We start from the raw sequence: 16916 nt of genomic DNA on the forward strand, positions 1-16916 counted from the left end.
AAATTATTACCTTACTATGACATGATCTATATTTATTTGTTCTTGAGATCAGATTGAGATAATAAAAGATCTATTTAAATTTTTGGAATTTAATGTAATTTAAGAGTCTTTGGTTAGAACATAAGGTAAAGAGATGAACCAGAAAATGGTAAACACAAGGTTCGAGTTTAACCAGGAAAAATAAATTCATGATAAGCCTTTTAGCCTGCTTAGCCGAGAGATGGCGTTTAAGGCGTTCATGGGTGATTTTTTATGAATTTATGATTCTGAGGTGGACCTCGGTAAAATCCTCTGTTGTTTAATTTCTTTGGTATATCTTTTATAAATCCTTTTATGTTTTGTAAAAGTTCCAAAGATGAATCTTATATTCATTTTATTCTGGGATTTAAATTCTTCCTTTTCTTAGCTCAATAAGAGTTGAAGATGGTATATAGGCTGGAAACCAATAACCTCCATGTGTGCGAAAGCCACTAAGGAAAAGTTTGGTGTAACAACGCCACGTATCATATTCCTCATCTTGATCCCAAGCCCCAGATGGTATCAGAGCCATGGAAATAGTCTGGATAATAATTTAGCACTTTTTATTCAAATGAATATTTTCGGTTTTAAAGAAAATGTTCAAAACAGTTTGAATGAAGAATATGATTTACCTGATAATTTAGATTTATTGAATAAATGGACTATTCCTAAGATAGAATCTAAAATGATCTATAAGTTAGGAACCTTTGAAAAAATTGATTTTAAACAAGTAGTTAAAACTACAGAATCATCGGTACCACTTCATAATAATGAAATGGTTATTAGATTGTTAAACAATAAAGATATTTTGCCTTATAGGAAAAATTACAGATTCATGCATATAGGTTTAATTCAAATAGCTTTTAGACCTTTAACATTAGAAGGACTACCAGAAAGCTTCATAGCAGCTTTAAGATATGGTAGAAATTTGAATTGGAAACAATCCCTTATGGGAATAATTCAATCTAGTCTGGCTCATGGTCCAGTATATTTTGATGTTTATCGGAATTTATCTTTATCTTTGTCTGATATTAATATATTAGATTCTTTACAGAAGTCATATGTATCTGTTATCGTATTTATTATAAGCCATTATTTACACTGAATCTTATGTGTAAAAGAATAGATAAAAAATTAAATAAAACTATTCTTATAGAAACTAATTTTAATAGATCTAATATTACAACCCGTAGATCTATAAAATGGGAAGAAATTTAATTTCCAGAAAACTGGATAATTGAACAAGCTGTTCCTAGAAATCCTATAATAAATAGGGATTTACAACAAGTTATTCAGAATAATGAAGGATCTGTTCAAATACAGTTTAGTAATGAACAAAGAAGATTATTGCCATCTTCTATCTATACTAGATCAAGATCTAGTCATTTTTTTATTTCGCCTTTAGATTATTTGGTGGATATTCCTCAAACTTCTAGAGCTTCTACTTCTCAGATAAGAGAAGATGTTGAGTCTCCTGTACAAGATACAGTAGATGAATTAATTATTAATCAGAATAATATTGTGCATAAAGTAACTTTCAAAAAGTTAGAGAAACTGATACAGTTTCAGAAATGAATTTTAGTATTTAATGGATAGTAATACTAAAATTGATTTTACTAAAGGATCTCTTGCTAGGGCAAGGATCAATGCAGAATTTTATTTACCCAAATGGGAATCTTTCAGAAATTGGTACTTTAAAAGTTTTTCTGAAGAAGAGTTTAATTATATTGTTGCTGAATTTTATAAATATTGTGAAAACCAGAATAAATTGATTCATTTTGTCCTTGGTTTTTTAAAACATTTATTATAGATTATATTTCTATTCTTGAAAGAAATTATAAACTTTCTACAGGACAGATTCAAAAATCTGTCTATCCTCCTCAACAATCTTTTATTATAGAAAAGAATAATAAAATTTTAAATTTTACTCCTTTTTCAAAATTATTTGAAAATGATATGTTACAGATAACTGTTAAACATATTAATCAGATAATTGAAAAACAGAATTATACAAATTTGTATCTTACGATAATAGGAGAAGAGATAGTTTCTCTTAAAGACCGTATTGATAAAATAATTCTGGCTATTAATCAAATTAAACCAGATGTTCATATTCAAACTAAAGAAGAAGAAACTAATATTGTTTCTATTGCTACTTCTTCTATTCAATCCCCTCCAGATATCAAGGATTTTAAATTTAAATCTTCTGTTTCTGATATAGAAAAATTATTAGAAGAAAAATTTAAAAATCTAAATTTGAATACTCTTAATGAAGAGTTTGATAATGATAATGATCATTCTGAAGAAGAAATTAATAAAATTAAATGGGCAGATAGACCTACCCAAAACAAATATTATTATAATAGACCTACTCCCATGGACGTTCTTATTGAAGAACAAGAATATATATTTGCTAATAGTTATAATGGGAAAAGTATTTATGAATGGAATATTGATGGTTTTAGTGATAAACAAATTTATAATAATGCTCACAGAATGCTTATGTATAGTACTGTGTGTAAAACTTCAGGTAATACTGATAAAAATATTGCTAAGATGATTATATCAGGTTTTACTGGCCAACTTAAAGGTTGGTGGGATAACTATTTAAATCAATTCCAAAAGGAAGATATTATTAATTCTATTAAGATAGAGAATAATATTCAAACAGAAAATGTTGTTTATTCATTAATAATGACTATGATTGAACATTTTACTGGAAAATTCACTGATGATAGTGAAAAGATTCGTACTTTATTAAGTAATCTAAAATGTAAAACACTTACTGATTTTAGATGGTATAAAGATACCTTTTTATCTCGTATATATGAGATACCAGATTGTAATAATAGTTTCTGGAAAGCTAAATTTATAGATGGTTTACCTTTTCTATTTGCTGAAAGAATTAGAAAAGTATTAAGAAAAGATGAGATTAATATTCCATATGATAATTATACTTATGAAAATTTAATTAATACTTGCATTAAAGAGGGTTTAGCTCTCTGTAATGAATTAAAATTAAATAATCAAATTAAAAGACAGAATTTACTTGAGAAAAAACAATTAGGTAAATTTTGTGATCAATTTGGTATGGACTTACCTAATACAGGTAAGAAGAAAATTAAAGAAAAAGATGAAAAACTTTATAGAAAGAAAAGATATTTGTCTGATAGACAAAGAGATAAAAAGAAGAAAAGAAAAGAAAGCCGTGATTTACGGAAAGAAGAAAAATACAAAAACAAATTAATAATTTGTAGAAAATGTAAAAAGTCAGGTCATTATGCTAATCAATGTTGGGCTAAAACCAAAATTAATAATTTAGATATAGATGATAATCTAAAAGAAACATTATTTAAAATAATAATGGATTCGAATAATAATTCTGATAGTGAAACTGAGAATTCTTCAGAATATTATATTTCAGAAGAAATAATAGATAGTGAATCAGATATTTCTAATGATTTAAATGAATGTAATAATTGTATACAAGGAAAATCTTGTTTAAATCATATAGAAGATAAAAATGATGAATTTTATAAACTCATGTCTCAATTTCAGGATTTAAATATTAATGTGTTAACTAACAATAATATTTTAGAATTCCTTAAAATGATTAAGGATCCAGTTTTAAAATCCACAATTATTGATCAAATGGAGAATACTGCTTCAACTAGCAATAATAATAATAATATTCTTGTTAAACAAGAACAAGCTTACTCTATGAAAGAAGTTAAAAATCTTCTTCAACAGAAATATAGTAAACAGAATCCAGTTACTATACAGGATTTAGTTAAAGAAATAGAAAATCTTAAAGAACAAGTAAAAATTTTACAACACAATAATAATAGTTTAAATTATCGTGTTTCAATCATTGAAACTAATAATAATAATTCACTAATAATTATGATAGTTTTGATAATCTACAAGATATTTCTTTTCCTGATCCAAATAAAAAACATTTATCTGTTTTGAGCATGATCATATCTCAAAAATGGTACATTAATATAACATTATTAATTGAAAATTCTTATAAAAAGAATTTCATTGCTATGATTGATAGTGGTGCAGACTTAAATGTTATACAGGAAGGATTAATTCCTACGAAATATTTTCATAAAACCACTCATTCTCTCTCTCATGTAGGAGGAGAACCATTAGAAATAAATTATAAATTACCAAAGGTTTATATTTGCAAAGATAAAAACTGTATTCAAACCAGTTTTTTATTAGCAAAAGATATTTCTAGCCAACTTATACTTGGTCTTCCTTTTATTTATCAAATTTATCCTTTAACTTATGTTGATGAAACAGGTATTATAGGTACTTTTCAAGATAATCCTATTTCCTTTAAGTTCATAACTAAACCTGTTCATAGAATTCTTAATGAATTACAAGAAAAGATTGATAGGAAAACTTTTCAGATTAATTCTTTAAAAGAAGAAGTTAATATATTAACTATAGATGATAAATTACAGAATCCTAAATTACAGGAGAAAATCAAACTTATTTATAATAAGTTCTCATTAGAAATATGTAATGATCTTCCAAATGCTTTTTGGAATAGAAAGAAGCATATTATCTCTCTCCCATATGAAGAGAATTTTGATGAAAAGAATATTCCTACCAAGGCTCGTCCTTGTCAAATGAATTCTGAATATTTAGAATTATGTAAGAATGAAATTCATTCTTTATTAGAAAAAGGTTTGATAAAGCCTTCTCAATCTCCTTGGTCATGTACTGCTTTTTATGTTAATAAACATTCTGAACAGGAAAGAGGTGTTCCAAGATTAGTCATAAATTATAAACCTCTTAATAAGGTTCTAAAATGGATTAGGCATCCTATTCCTAATAAAAAAGATTTATTAGATAGACTTGTTAATGCTATCATATTTTCAAAATTTGATTTAAAATCAGGATTTTGGCAGATTCAGGTAAAAGAATCAGATAGATATAAAACTGCTTTTAATGTTCCAATAGGACATTATGAATGGACAGTAATGCCATTTGGCCTTAAAAATGCCCATTCTGAATTTCAACAAATTATGAATGATATTTTTTATAATTACAGTAATTTTATAATTGTTTATATTGATGATATCTTAGTATTTTCTAATGATATTGAAATACATTTTAAACATTTAGATATATTTAAAAATATTGTTATTCAAAATGGACTTGTTATCTCAAAATCTAAAATGATTTTATTTCAAACTAATATTAGATTTCTTGGTCATATGATTGAGAAAGGAAAAATAATTCCTATACAGAGAAGTATAGAATTTGGTTCAAAATTTCCTGATATTATAACTGATAAAACTCAGTTACAAAGATTTTTAGGAAGTTTAAATTATATTTCTCCTTATATTAAAGATCTTACTAAAGATTCTGCTATCTTATATGATAGATTAAAGAAAAATCCTTTACCTTGGTCTGAAAGACATACAATAGCTGTTAGAAATATTAAGAAAAAGGTTAAAAACCTTCCTTGTCTTATGCTTGCTAATCCTCAATGGGATAAAATTGTGGAAACAGATGCTTCAGATATAGGTTTTGGAGGAATCTTAAAACAAAAAAATCCCCAAAATAAACAAGAATATCTTATTAGATTTTATTCTGGTAAATGGAATAATGCCCAGAAAAATTACTCCACAGTAGCAAAAGAAATCTTAGCTATTGTCAGATGTATTTTAAAATTTCAAGATGATTTATATAATCAAAAGTTTATTATAAAAACTGATTGCAAATCTGCAAAATTTATGTTTAATAAAGATTTTAAACATGATGTTTCTAAACAAATGTTTGCAAGATGGCAAGCTCATTTAGCTCCTTTTGATTTTGAAATCATTTATAAGAAAGGTGAAGATAATCACTTGCCAGATTTCTTAACTCGAGAATATTTATCCTAATGTTTTCATCTACAGATATGTATTCCCGAGGAAGATGAGAGTCCTCTTATAGAGGGCGAGGAGGTAGGGGAAAACCCCCTAATATCATTGCACAGCATGGAAAACAGAGGCTTATAGCCCAAAACTTATCAAGTTCATCAGCCAGTAATACTGAGCAAAATAATGAGTTATACAATGAATTTCAAGAATTCTTGAAACAAAAGAGAAGTAATACAGATTCTCAATCTTCAGCATCATATGCTAATATCATAAAAGATGATGATAATGATTCAGCTCTATATACAGAGACAAAACATCGAGAATTGATTCTTCTTATAGAAGAAAAAGATACCCAATGGGAAAAAACTCCATGGACTATCATGGAAAGATATCTAACCAATACATCATATGTATATGGTTCCTACAAGCAAAGAGGATTTTATGAAAATCTTCTAATATCTACAAAAAGTGTTGACATAACTCACTTTTTCAGTAATACTCAGCAGAAAGGAAGTTATAACTTCTCAAAGTTTATAATTAAGAAGATTATATCTATTGAAGAATGGGGTATATCTCCATTAGTTGAAAAAGAATTTTATTCTGAAAATCATAAAATGAGTTTTAAATTCAATTTTTGGGATTATATTGAAAGTTTTAATAAAACCTTGTTTTACGAAAATGAGAAAAGAAAACATACTTGGTTTTAAAGATTTGTGAAAATGTTTTTCACTACCCAGTTTCAAATTGGTTTTTAATATGGTGGAAGATATTTGGTCCATCCGCAAAGATTTTGCCACAGGTTTTTATAAAACCCATGAATACTTGGTTAAATGTTTCTCCAAGTATTAAAAATTCATTTTCTGAACATTGGATCGATGGTAAGACTCTATGTCTATTTTTCATGGAATTTGGTATCCCATGGATCTGAAAATGGCAGCCAGAATTCGGTTACACTGATGAAGGTATCCCTTGTATATGGAGGGTCAGTTCCACAAAATTCTGGGACAAATTATTGAGAGATGATCCAGAAACTGGAAAACCATATGGTTATGAAAATCTTCATCAAATGGAAGAAAAAATTTCTTTATATCAACAAGAAATTAATAATCAACAAGAAAAGGAGAAAGCCTCTATGAGTCCTTTCAAGATTTTTACTCAGAAATATTCTGAAATATATTCAAAAGACAAAATGATTGATGAAGATGCAAGATGCTCAAGACCCTGAGGATGATATTCCTCAATTTTCTCAAATAGATGACATTTTTGAGAAATTGAAAAATTCTTTAAAAAAAGATGATTAAGATCATCAGGAGAAGAATCTGCAGTTGGTGGAATATCACATCTTATCATGACATATGGTGACAAAAAGTGAGTGGCATATCACTTTTACTTTTTGAATTTTGTAACCATGTTACTATTTGCTTTAATAAAGCATTTACTGTTTTTATTTTAAGATGGAATCCGGGGTTTGATGTCCGGCTCTTCTATCTATAAATAGGTTCATTCTGTGTCTTTAGGAGGACACGGTTGAGTTTGCTCCCCTCTATTCTCTCTCTTGTAAAAATCCTTCTGAAGCTTATCAATAAAATTTAAAGTTCTGGTAACAACTTTGTAAGTTCTTACTGTTTTTATATTCTGTTTTTATTTACTGTTTTTTTAATTTTTATTTTCATAAGTTTAGCCTGAATGACAGGCTAAAGTATTTGTGCTAAATTATTACCTTACTATGACATGATCTATATTTATTTGTTCTTGAGATCAGATTGAGATAATAAAATATCTGTTTAAATTTTTGGAATTTAATGTAATTTAAGAGTCTTTGGTTAGAACATAAGGTAAATAGACGAACCAGGAAATGGTAAACACAAGGTTCAAGTTTAACCAGGAAAAATAAATTCATGTTGTAGCCCTTTAGCCTGCTTAGCCGAGAGATGGCGTTTAAGGCATTCAAGGGTGATTTTTTATGAATTTATGATTCTGAGGTGGACCTCGGTAAAATCCTCTGTTGTTTAATTTCTTTGGTATATCTTTTATAAATCCTTTTATGTTTTGTAAAAGTTCCAAATATGAATCTTATATTCATTTTATTCTGGGATTTAAATTCTTCCTTTTCTTAGCTCAATAAGAGTTGAAGATGGTATATAGGCTGGAAACCAATAACCTCCATGTGTGCGAAAGCTACTAAGGAAAATTTTGGTGTAACAACGCCACGTATCATATTCCTCATCTTGATCCCAAGCCCCAGATGATATTAATTTGGTGTATTCATGAAAGTCAAATATAGAATCATATGAAATATATATATATATATATATATATATTTAAATGTGTGATATAAGATTCTGCTATATGAATACAAAAAAAATTATATCCAAAAATAGGGATTTTATATTATTATATTTTACATTTGATTGACACGAGAAAATTTTATTTTTAAAAAATTCAAGAAAATTATCCGGAGGGACTTTTTTGACAAGGCTAATTGCAAGAAATCCTTGGCCTCATTTCTTGATACACACACAACAGTGAGCGATCTTCATCCATATATTTTCGCAAATTTTTTCCTTGGAATTCTCAAAGTTTCTTTAATTTTCTCTCACTCTATCTTTATCCGTATCCACACACCACCTGTTCCCTTCAAGCCCAGAAACATGGCCAATCATTTTGTTGGATCCTGGTGATTTGATCCACTTCTGACTGAGCGATTGAATTCGGTTTTCTTGGATTTCAGGAGTTTGTGTTTTCTGGGTTTTGGTTCAATGACGAGGAGGTGCTCGCATTGCAGCCACAACGGGCATAATTCTCGGACGTGTCCGAGTCGTGGGGTGAAGATTTTTGGGGTTCGATTGACTGATGGGTCGATCCGAAAGAGCGCGAGTATGGGTAATTTGACCCATTGTATGGGGGGTGGTGGCGGTAGCGGGAGCGGGACCCCACAGAACGGCGTTTTTGCCGACTCTCCGACGGACACCCCTGACCACCCTTCTGCTGCCTCCGCCGCTGCCGATGGATATGGGTCCGAAGATTTCGTTGCTGGTTCCTCGTCCAGCCGAGAAAGGAAGAAAGGTTATAACTCGATTGTTTTTATTTAGATAATTTGTGATTGTTGTTTTATCTGTGTGGAATTCGTGTTTATTTCAATTTTGGGGAATCTGAAAATTTTCTTCTTTCTTATCCTCGGCACCTATTTGAGATCGTACAGAGATTTCTTCAACCTTCAAACCAAGTTTTTTTTGTCTATTTTCGCAAAATTTTCTGACTGGATCATATAGATTTCTTATTCAAGATCTCCACGAAGAAATGATGTTTTCACATCTAGCTCTTCTAGATTTAAGTCAAACATCGCACACAATGCCAACACTATTCTGACTGTTGTAAGCTGAACCACAGGAGAAAATATCTCATTAAAGTCAATGTCTTCTTTCTGAGCATATCCTTTTACCAACAATCTAGCACGATACCGCTCCACTTGGTTATTGCCATCAAGCTTGATCTTATAGACCCATCTGTTTTCAATTGCTTTCCTCCTTTGTGGTAGTGTAACAAGATCCCAAGTTTTATTCCTGTCTAATGCCTCCAATTTTTCTTGCATTGCTATCATCCACAAGGATACATCCGAGCTTTGAGTAGCCTCGTGGAAACTCGAAGGCTGACCATCCTCTGATAATAGACAATATGCAATATTACTTTCAGTGACATAATCTGAAAGCCAAACTGGTGGTCTTCTGTCTCGAGTTGACTGCTTCACATTGGAAACCTCAGACTCAACATGTTCTTATTCTTCGTGCTCTGGTACTGCTTCACAAGAAACTTAACCTTCGCCTGTCTTATTTTCCACCTGAAATATAGTAGTTTCTGAATTCAATGTGCCTTTGTCTCCCTTTACTTTATCTTCCTCGAAGATAACATCCCTGCTGATGACAAGCTTGTGAACAGTAGGATCCCACAAGCGAAACCCCTTTACTCCATCAGCATAACCCAAGAAGATACATTTTCTGGATTTCGAATCCAAATTCGATCTTTCTTGCTCGTTGTACAGAACGTACACAGGACTTCCAAATGTATGAAAATAAGAATAATATGTCGGCTTCCCAGTCCACATCTCAATCGGAGTCTTCAGATCAATCGCCACTGAAGGAGAACGATTGATAATATAACAAGTGGTTTTGACTGCCTCTGCCCAAAATGACTTTTCTAGACCCGCAGTCCTCAACATAGCTCTTGTTCTGTCCAACAAGGTTTTGTTCATCCGCTCCGCCACTCCATTCTGTTGAGGTGTGTAAGTCGTCGTAAACTGTCTTTTGATGCCCTCATGTTGACAATATGCATCAAATTCGTCACTGGTATATTCTCCTCCATTGTCAGTCTTCAAACACTTGGTTTTCTTTCCAGAATTAAGTTCAACCCGCGCTTTGAAATCTTTGAATTCTTCTTGATTGGATACACCCAATATCTCCTAGAGAAATCATTAATGAACGAGACAAAGTATCTCGCTCGTCCTAGGGATACAATCGGTGCTTGCCAAACATCCGAATGAATCAGCTTCAGTATGTTTTTGCTTCTGGCAGTAGAAGTGCCAAATTTTAATCAGTGTTGTTTACTGGTAACGCAATGCTCACAAAAGGGTAAGTGACACTTTTGTAAGTCCCGACAGCAACTTCCGTTCTGAGAGAATTTTTAATCCCTCGTTTTGACATATTCCCGAGCTTTCTATGCCACAACACTGTTAATTCTTATCCTGAACCAATTGATGCAACAGCTAGTTCTGTCTCTTTGTGTATTTCTCCCAAAAGTACATACAGATTTGTAGCAACTTTTTCCGCCTTCATAACCACAAGCGCACCCTTCACAATTTTTATGATCTCGTTCTCGATCCGTGTTTTGCACCCGATGTCATCCAATTGCCTCAAGGACAAAAGATTCTCCGTCAGTCCTTTCACATGTCATACCTCATGTATGGTGCGAATGGTGTCATCAAACATTTTAATTTTGATAGTACCGACCCCAACGATTTCCAAGGCATGATCATTTCCCATGAATACAGATCCTCCTGAGACTGGTTCATAATGATTAAACCATTCTCTCTGAGACGTCATGTGCCACGTCGCTCCTGAATCCATAATCCACCTGTCACAAAATTTGTGCCTGCCTTCTGCAACAGTTGCTGCTTCGCTGAATAATATTTCACCACTGCCTGAAGTATTGGCCACATTTCCTTGAGAACTTTTATCGATACTTGTACACTCTTTCTTTAAGTGCCTTTTACCGCCACATTTAAAGCAGTAAATATTTTTCTTCTTCCTTCTCGACTTTGATCTACCTCGTCTTTGGCTCCCACTGGAGTCACGGTCCATAAATCTTCCTCTTATCATCGGCAAAGCCTCTGCCTGCTTCGAAGTTACCAACCTGTCTTCCTTATTCTTGCACCGGCTTTCTTCTCCGAGAACCGCTGTTAAGACATCGTCGAATTTTAGAAAGCCCATAAGAATTTTGTTGGTTATATTGATGATAAGTTGATCATATGAATCTGGTAGACTTTGAAGTAAAAGCTCCGCATGTTCATTTTCCCCTATTTTATGCCCCATGGAAGTGAGTTAGGCAAATAGAGTATTTAATGTGTTGATATGGTCGGTCATCGATGAGGATTCCGCCATCCGAAGAGTACAAAGCCTTCTTTTTAGGAAAATCATGTATGTGGACGACATGTTGGTAGCAGGCCCCAACGAAGATCAGGTCCAAGGATTGAAGGCACAGTTGGCTAGGGAATTTGATATGAAGGACTTGGGACCAGCAAACAAGATTCTAGGGATGCAAGTTCACCGAGACAGAAGTAACAGAAAGATTTGGCTTTCCCAGAAAAATTATTTGAAGAAAATCTTGCAACGCTTCAACATGCAAGATAGTAAGCCAATTTCAACCACTCTTCCTGTTAACTTCAAGTTATCCTCCGAGACGTGTCCTAGCAGTGAAGCAGAGAGGATGGAGATGCCTCGAGTACCATATGCATCAGCAGTGGGAAGTTTGATGTTCGCTATAATCTGTACAAGACCGGACATTGCTCAAGCAGTGGGAGCAGTTAGTCGGTATATGGCGAATCCTGGACGAGACCATTGGAGTACAGTTAAGAGGATCCTTAGATACATTAAGGGTACCTCGAATGTTGCATTATGTTATGGAGGATCAGATTTTACACTTCGGGGCTATGTTGATTCAGATTATGCAGGTGATCCTGAAGAGAGAAAACCTACTACTGGTTGTGTGTTTACACTTGCAGGGGAGCAGTAAACTGGGTTTCAAAACTGCAGACAGTTGTGGCGTTATCTACAACAGAGGCAGAATACATGGCAGCTACTCAAGCGTGCAAGGAGGCAATATGGATTAAAAGGTTATTGGAGGAGATCGGGCACAAACAAAAGAATGTTCCTTTATTTTGTGACAGTCAGAGTGCCTTGCATATCGCAAGAAATCCAGCCTTTCATTCCAGGACGAAACACATTGGAGTCCAATTTCACTTTGTCCGGGAAGTAGTAGAAGAAGGAAGTGTGGATATGCAGAAGATTCATACAAAAGATAACATAGCTGATTTTCTGACCAAGCCAAGCACTGATAAATTTGAGTGGTGTAGATCCTCAAGTGGCCTAGCGAAAACGTAAGCAGCAAGGAATGGCAAGATTGAAAAGATGTGTGGAGATGTGTTTGATTCTCAATCAAATCTCTAAGTGGGAGAAATGTCGGCATGAGCAAAATGGTGCCAGCTAGGTGCATTCAATTTGACAATTGAGTTGTAAAATTTGACTAAAAAAATTCAGACGGAAATAACGCGTTTTTAACGCGTATTCACACGAACAAGGAGTTCTATATATTAGGGTAAAAACCACGGGCAAAATGAAAAGAATTCCACTATAATATTTTATGGTGTACAACTCACTCATTGTGTTTCCAAAGAGAACACACACTCTCTTAATACAGGAGAACAAAACACCTCACAAATATTATAAACTAAGCATTCAAATGCTTATAAAATGAGAGAAAATTCGAAGAATGGATGATTTCAGAATGAAGGAAGGAGCTCTATTTATAGAGCCCTTTGTTCGTGTGAATACGCGTTAAAAACGCGTTATTTCCGTCTGAATTTTTTTAGTCAAATTTGACAACTCAATTGTCGAATTGAATGCACCTAGCTGGCCCCATTTTGCTCATGCCGACATAAACTACTTGGGATCCACTGATTTGCATGAAAAAATGAACATGGTGGTTGTTGATCATTTGCATGTCTTGCGTTTAAGTTTGTTTCAGAATTTGGGTTGGTATAATTCGGATGCACGCATGTCATTTCAATTTTTTGGTTCTGTATAAATTTCTTGGGTGTACATATTCTTAGCAAGGGAACTGGGAATTTTGAATCTTGGCAACTTATTATGTTTTGGGATAAACGTTGCAGTTTATTAGGAAAATTACACGGGAATACCAAAGAAATGATGCTTTGTTGTGGTTCTGCTTTTCTTCTTCTTATCAACTTATTCTATTCAGAATCAAGTAAAGTATTGCCTGTTCAAATGTTTTGCATCTGGATTCTTGTTGATTCGGCCTTTTTTGTTTTATTATTATTATTTTTGTTTCCATTAATGTTGAATCAAGAAGTGGTGAGTGCAATCACCCATAATTACTTTGTGTGATTTTACTGAAGTAATAAGTTTCACAGTCAAAATGCATAAAAGTTGCTTGTGGATGGAAGGATTGAACATTTCAAATTGAAGTCCACCCTGTACAATTTGGGTGAATTTTTATTAACAATTTTATACTTCAATTCACCAAAACCTTCTATTCAAACACTGATCAAGTTCTCTCTCAACTGAATTCCTTGGTCCACCCTTTTTTCTATGTTCCCGTTTTGGCAAGATGCACTGCGTTTCACCATTGAATTGTGGAACACACACTGATGTAGAAAAGGTCTTCTCTTTGATAATTAATGTATGGACACGTTTATTATCTATGGTTTGATGAGGATCACAAAGCTGTGGACGGATATAAATTGCTTTCATGCCAACAGAGCGTACAAACATGTAATATAAATTGTTTGATCGATTACTCTGACAACTTTCTGCGATATCTTTGTTGGCAATTATTAGCTATTGTCTTGCCTTGCTTCTTGTGAATTCTTTTAAGTTTTATATTACTATTACAGTGTTTTCTATGCAGCTAATCGAAAAACCAGCAAGAAAGTGTAGAAGAGCTTCGATTTTAGCTGTGAAAGCAAATCGTCCAGTTCGGGGATTTCAAAAATAATCACCGGGGAATGAGATATGAGGGGTTGGATAGCCTTATGAAGTTACCATGAATGAACTGCGTGACTTTTTGAAGATAATTCGCATCGAAAGTGCATGATCAACAGCAAAATGTGCCAATGACCTCAGTGAACATGAGTTCTAGTCTCCTAGGAGGGAGTTTGAAACCAACTTTGATTTTAGGAAAAAAGAGAATAACTTCTTAATGAGACTGAGAGTTGACTTCTTCTTATGCCTTCGATAGCTAAAATTCTTCTGTTGGCATTTCATGTAAAATTGCATTTATCACTTGTCAGTGGAGGCAATGGTCGAGCATGCTTTATGTCCAAATCCTGAACCTAGAAAAGTATGGTTGCAGAATCATAACTTTTAAATTGAGTGGAATATGGATTTTGTCTAGTTTGGTTTGATGATTCGACAAAAACGGTGCTGAAATTATTAAAGATGGTGTTGCTTTCTTTCCACGCTTGACTTTGACGGGTGGTGAAGTTTATAGTTTGTTTACTTTTTGTTTGAAATGATCTTGCTCTATTTTCAGGTGTTCCATGGACAGAAGAGGAACACCGAATGTTTCTTCTTGGTTTGCAAAAGCTCGGTAAAGGTGATTGGTGTGGAATCGCACGGAATTATGTGATCTCTAGAACTCCTACTCAGGTTGCTAGTCATGCCCAGAAATACTTCATAAGACAAAGTAACATGTCTAGGCGGAGAAGACGCTCCAGCCTTTTCGATATTATGGCCAATGAAGTAAGCATATTTTATAAGCTTCTTAAGTAAATACTTTCTAATATTTCTCAGAACATACCAACATGTTAAGAAAATGATGTAACTTGTACTTACTTGTATACTACTTTTGTATCTGTTTTACATTTTCTTTAGCCGGTCGATACCTCAATTGTTTCTCGGGATTTTCTCTGCGGGAACCCTCAAGCTGAGACACAAAGCACCATCCCAGTGCCTCCTTCTGTGGACAAAGAATGTGAATCCATGGAATTAGAAAACTCCAATGACCACGATATCACCATGGTTCCAAATCCCGACTGCCCGTCGTATCCATATCCTCTCATATATCCTGCTTATGTGGCACCATTCTTCCCATTATCCATACCATTCTGGCCCGGATACAATACAGAACCCACAAAAGAAGACACTCACGAAGTGGTGAAGCCAACGGCTGTCCATTCTAAGAACTCCATCACCGTTGATCAGCTAGTTGGCATGTCAAAACTCAGCTTAGGCGAATCTCTAGCGGATTCCGGCCCATCCACTCTGTCCCTTAAACTTGTTGAAGGTTCCACAAGGCCATCAGCACTTCATGCAAATCCTGCTCCAGACGGTTCGGGCATCAACTCTAGTCACAATCCGATTCATGCCCTATAGAGAATGGGTTTTTGGGACATTGGATTCGTGCTCCATAAGATTTGTTCCTAGAAGGTCGTAGCGCTTTACAGTCGATTCGCTAAGTTTTTTTATGTTATTTTTTAGGTTGTCTTCGTAAGTTTGTGTACAGGTTAAGATTAACATCATGTCAGCATCTTACAATTACATTGTAGGCTCCAAAACTCTTACTCCGATAATCTGAATTTTGCACAACTTCTGCATCAGTCAAATAGTCCTTTGCTGTTCATTTTTCGTTAGACATGCACCATGGATGATCTGTTATATTCATTTATTTATCTATGTATTTTTTTAAAAGGAGTATGTTAAATAAATGTTTTAGCTATCTGGGATATTTTCCCATTTAATTATTGATTTTTTTAAAGGCTTTACTTATTTGAATTTAAGTTAAATCGAACATTTTCAACGTATGTTTTGAATAAATTCGAAACAAAATCATTTTTATATTTTTAATTTATATGTGAATTATATTTTTGTCGTTATTTTGTGGATCAATCCAAATTTATCGGATAAGCTACTACTCATAGAAGATTAATACAAAAGTTCGTGTGAGATTAAGGCTGTAAACGAATCGAATCGAACCGAATTTTAAGAAATTTTCAGTATTCGAATTCGATTCGTTTACGGCCTTAATCTCATATGAACTCGAGCTCGAATCCGAATAAACATATTCGAAGCTCGATTCGAAACTCGAACTTTTATTATTTTCGATTCGAACTCGATTCGAACTGAGGCTCGAGTTCGAATTCGATTCGAACTTTTCAAATACTAAATCGAATAATTCGAATCACTACTAGAAATGGTGGCTTGTTTCATTGCTCAATTGTTATTCAAAAATATTAAAATGTATCACCTATCTACACCAAAAAACTGTTAGGTGAGATTTTTAATGGGGTGAGATCCACGTTAAATATAATAATAAAGAAACTTGTTATCCCACATCGAAAGAATCTGAAAAGTGAACGAGGAATTAGTTATAAATATAGCTCAATTTCTTCAGGTATTGTATCCCAAAATCAAAAGCTTTTCAGCTTTGATAAAAAGAGAGTGCATAGAAAAAAGAGTGTATTTTTTCTTGAGTGCGGGAATTCTCTTGTGTGAGTTAGAGAAATTATTTTCTCGGTATACTCGGGGTTTGGGAGTGAGAAATATTGAGTGTATTGGTGTATACACTTGTTGTAATATTTCTTCCATTTATAAAAGTTGTAGTGCTCCGTGGACGTAGCCTATTTTGGGTGAACCACGTAAATCTTTGTGTTCTTGTTGATTATTTTATTCCGCAAGTTTGGGTACTATTATCATCGTGGTCGGCATCGCTTCGGGGTAATTT

At 33.2% G+C, this 16916-nt stretch overlaps 1 protein-coding gene across 1 annotated transcript; it reads left to right on the forward strand.

Moving 5' to 3' along the window:
* The first annotated feature begins 8385 nt into the window (after nt 1-8385).
* LOC142517876 (transcription factor MYBS3-like) lies at nt 8386-15819 on the forward strand. The gene is made up of 3 exons (XM_075620368.1): nt 8386-8969; nt 14727-14935; nt 15068-15819. The coding sequence occupies exons 1-3, from the start codon at nt 8663-8665 to the stop codon at nt 15566-15568; spliced, it is 1017 nt and encodes a 338-aa protein (XP_075476483.1). The 5' UTR covers nt 8386-8662; the 3' UTR covers nt 15569-15819.
* Nucleotides 15820-16916: the final 1097 nt, after the last annotated feature.

Source organism: Primulina tabacum, chromosome 11 (assembly GCF_025594145.1).
Source record: "Primulina tabacum isolate GXHZ01 chromosome 11, ASM2559414v2, whole genome shotgun sequence".
Taxonomy (NCBI): Eukaryota; Viridiplantae; Streptophyta; class Magnoliopsida; order Lamiales; family Gesneriaceae; genus Primulina; species Primulina tabacum.

Coding starts and splice junctions, on each gene's coding strand:
- LOC142517876 (XM_075620368.1), top strand. CDS start 8,663: ATGACGAGGAGGTGCTCGCATTGCAGCCACAACGGGCATAATTCTCGG. Junction 8,970..14,726: donor CAGCCGAGAAAGGAAGAAAG/GTTATAACTCGA, acceptor CTCTATTTTCAG/GTGTTCCATGGACAGAAGAG. Junction 14,936..15,067: donor TCGATATTATGGCCAATGAA/GTAAGCATATTT, acceptor CATTTTCTTTAG/CCGGTCGATACCTCAATTGT.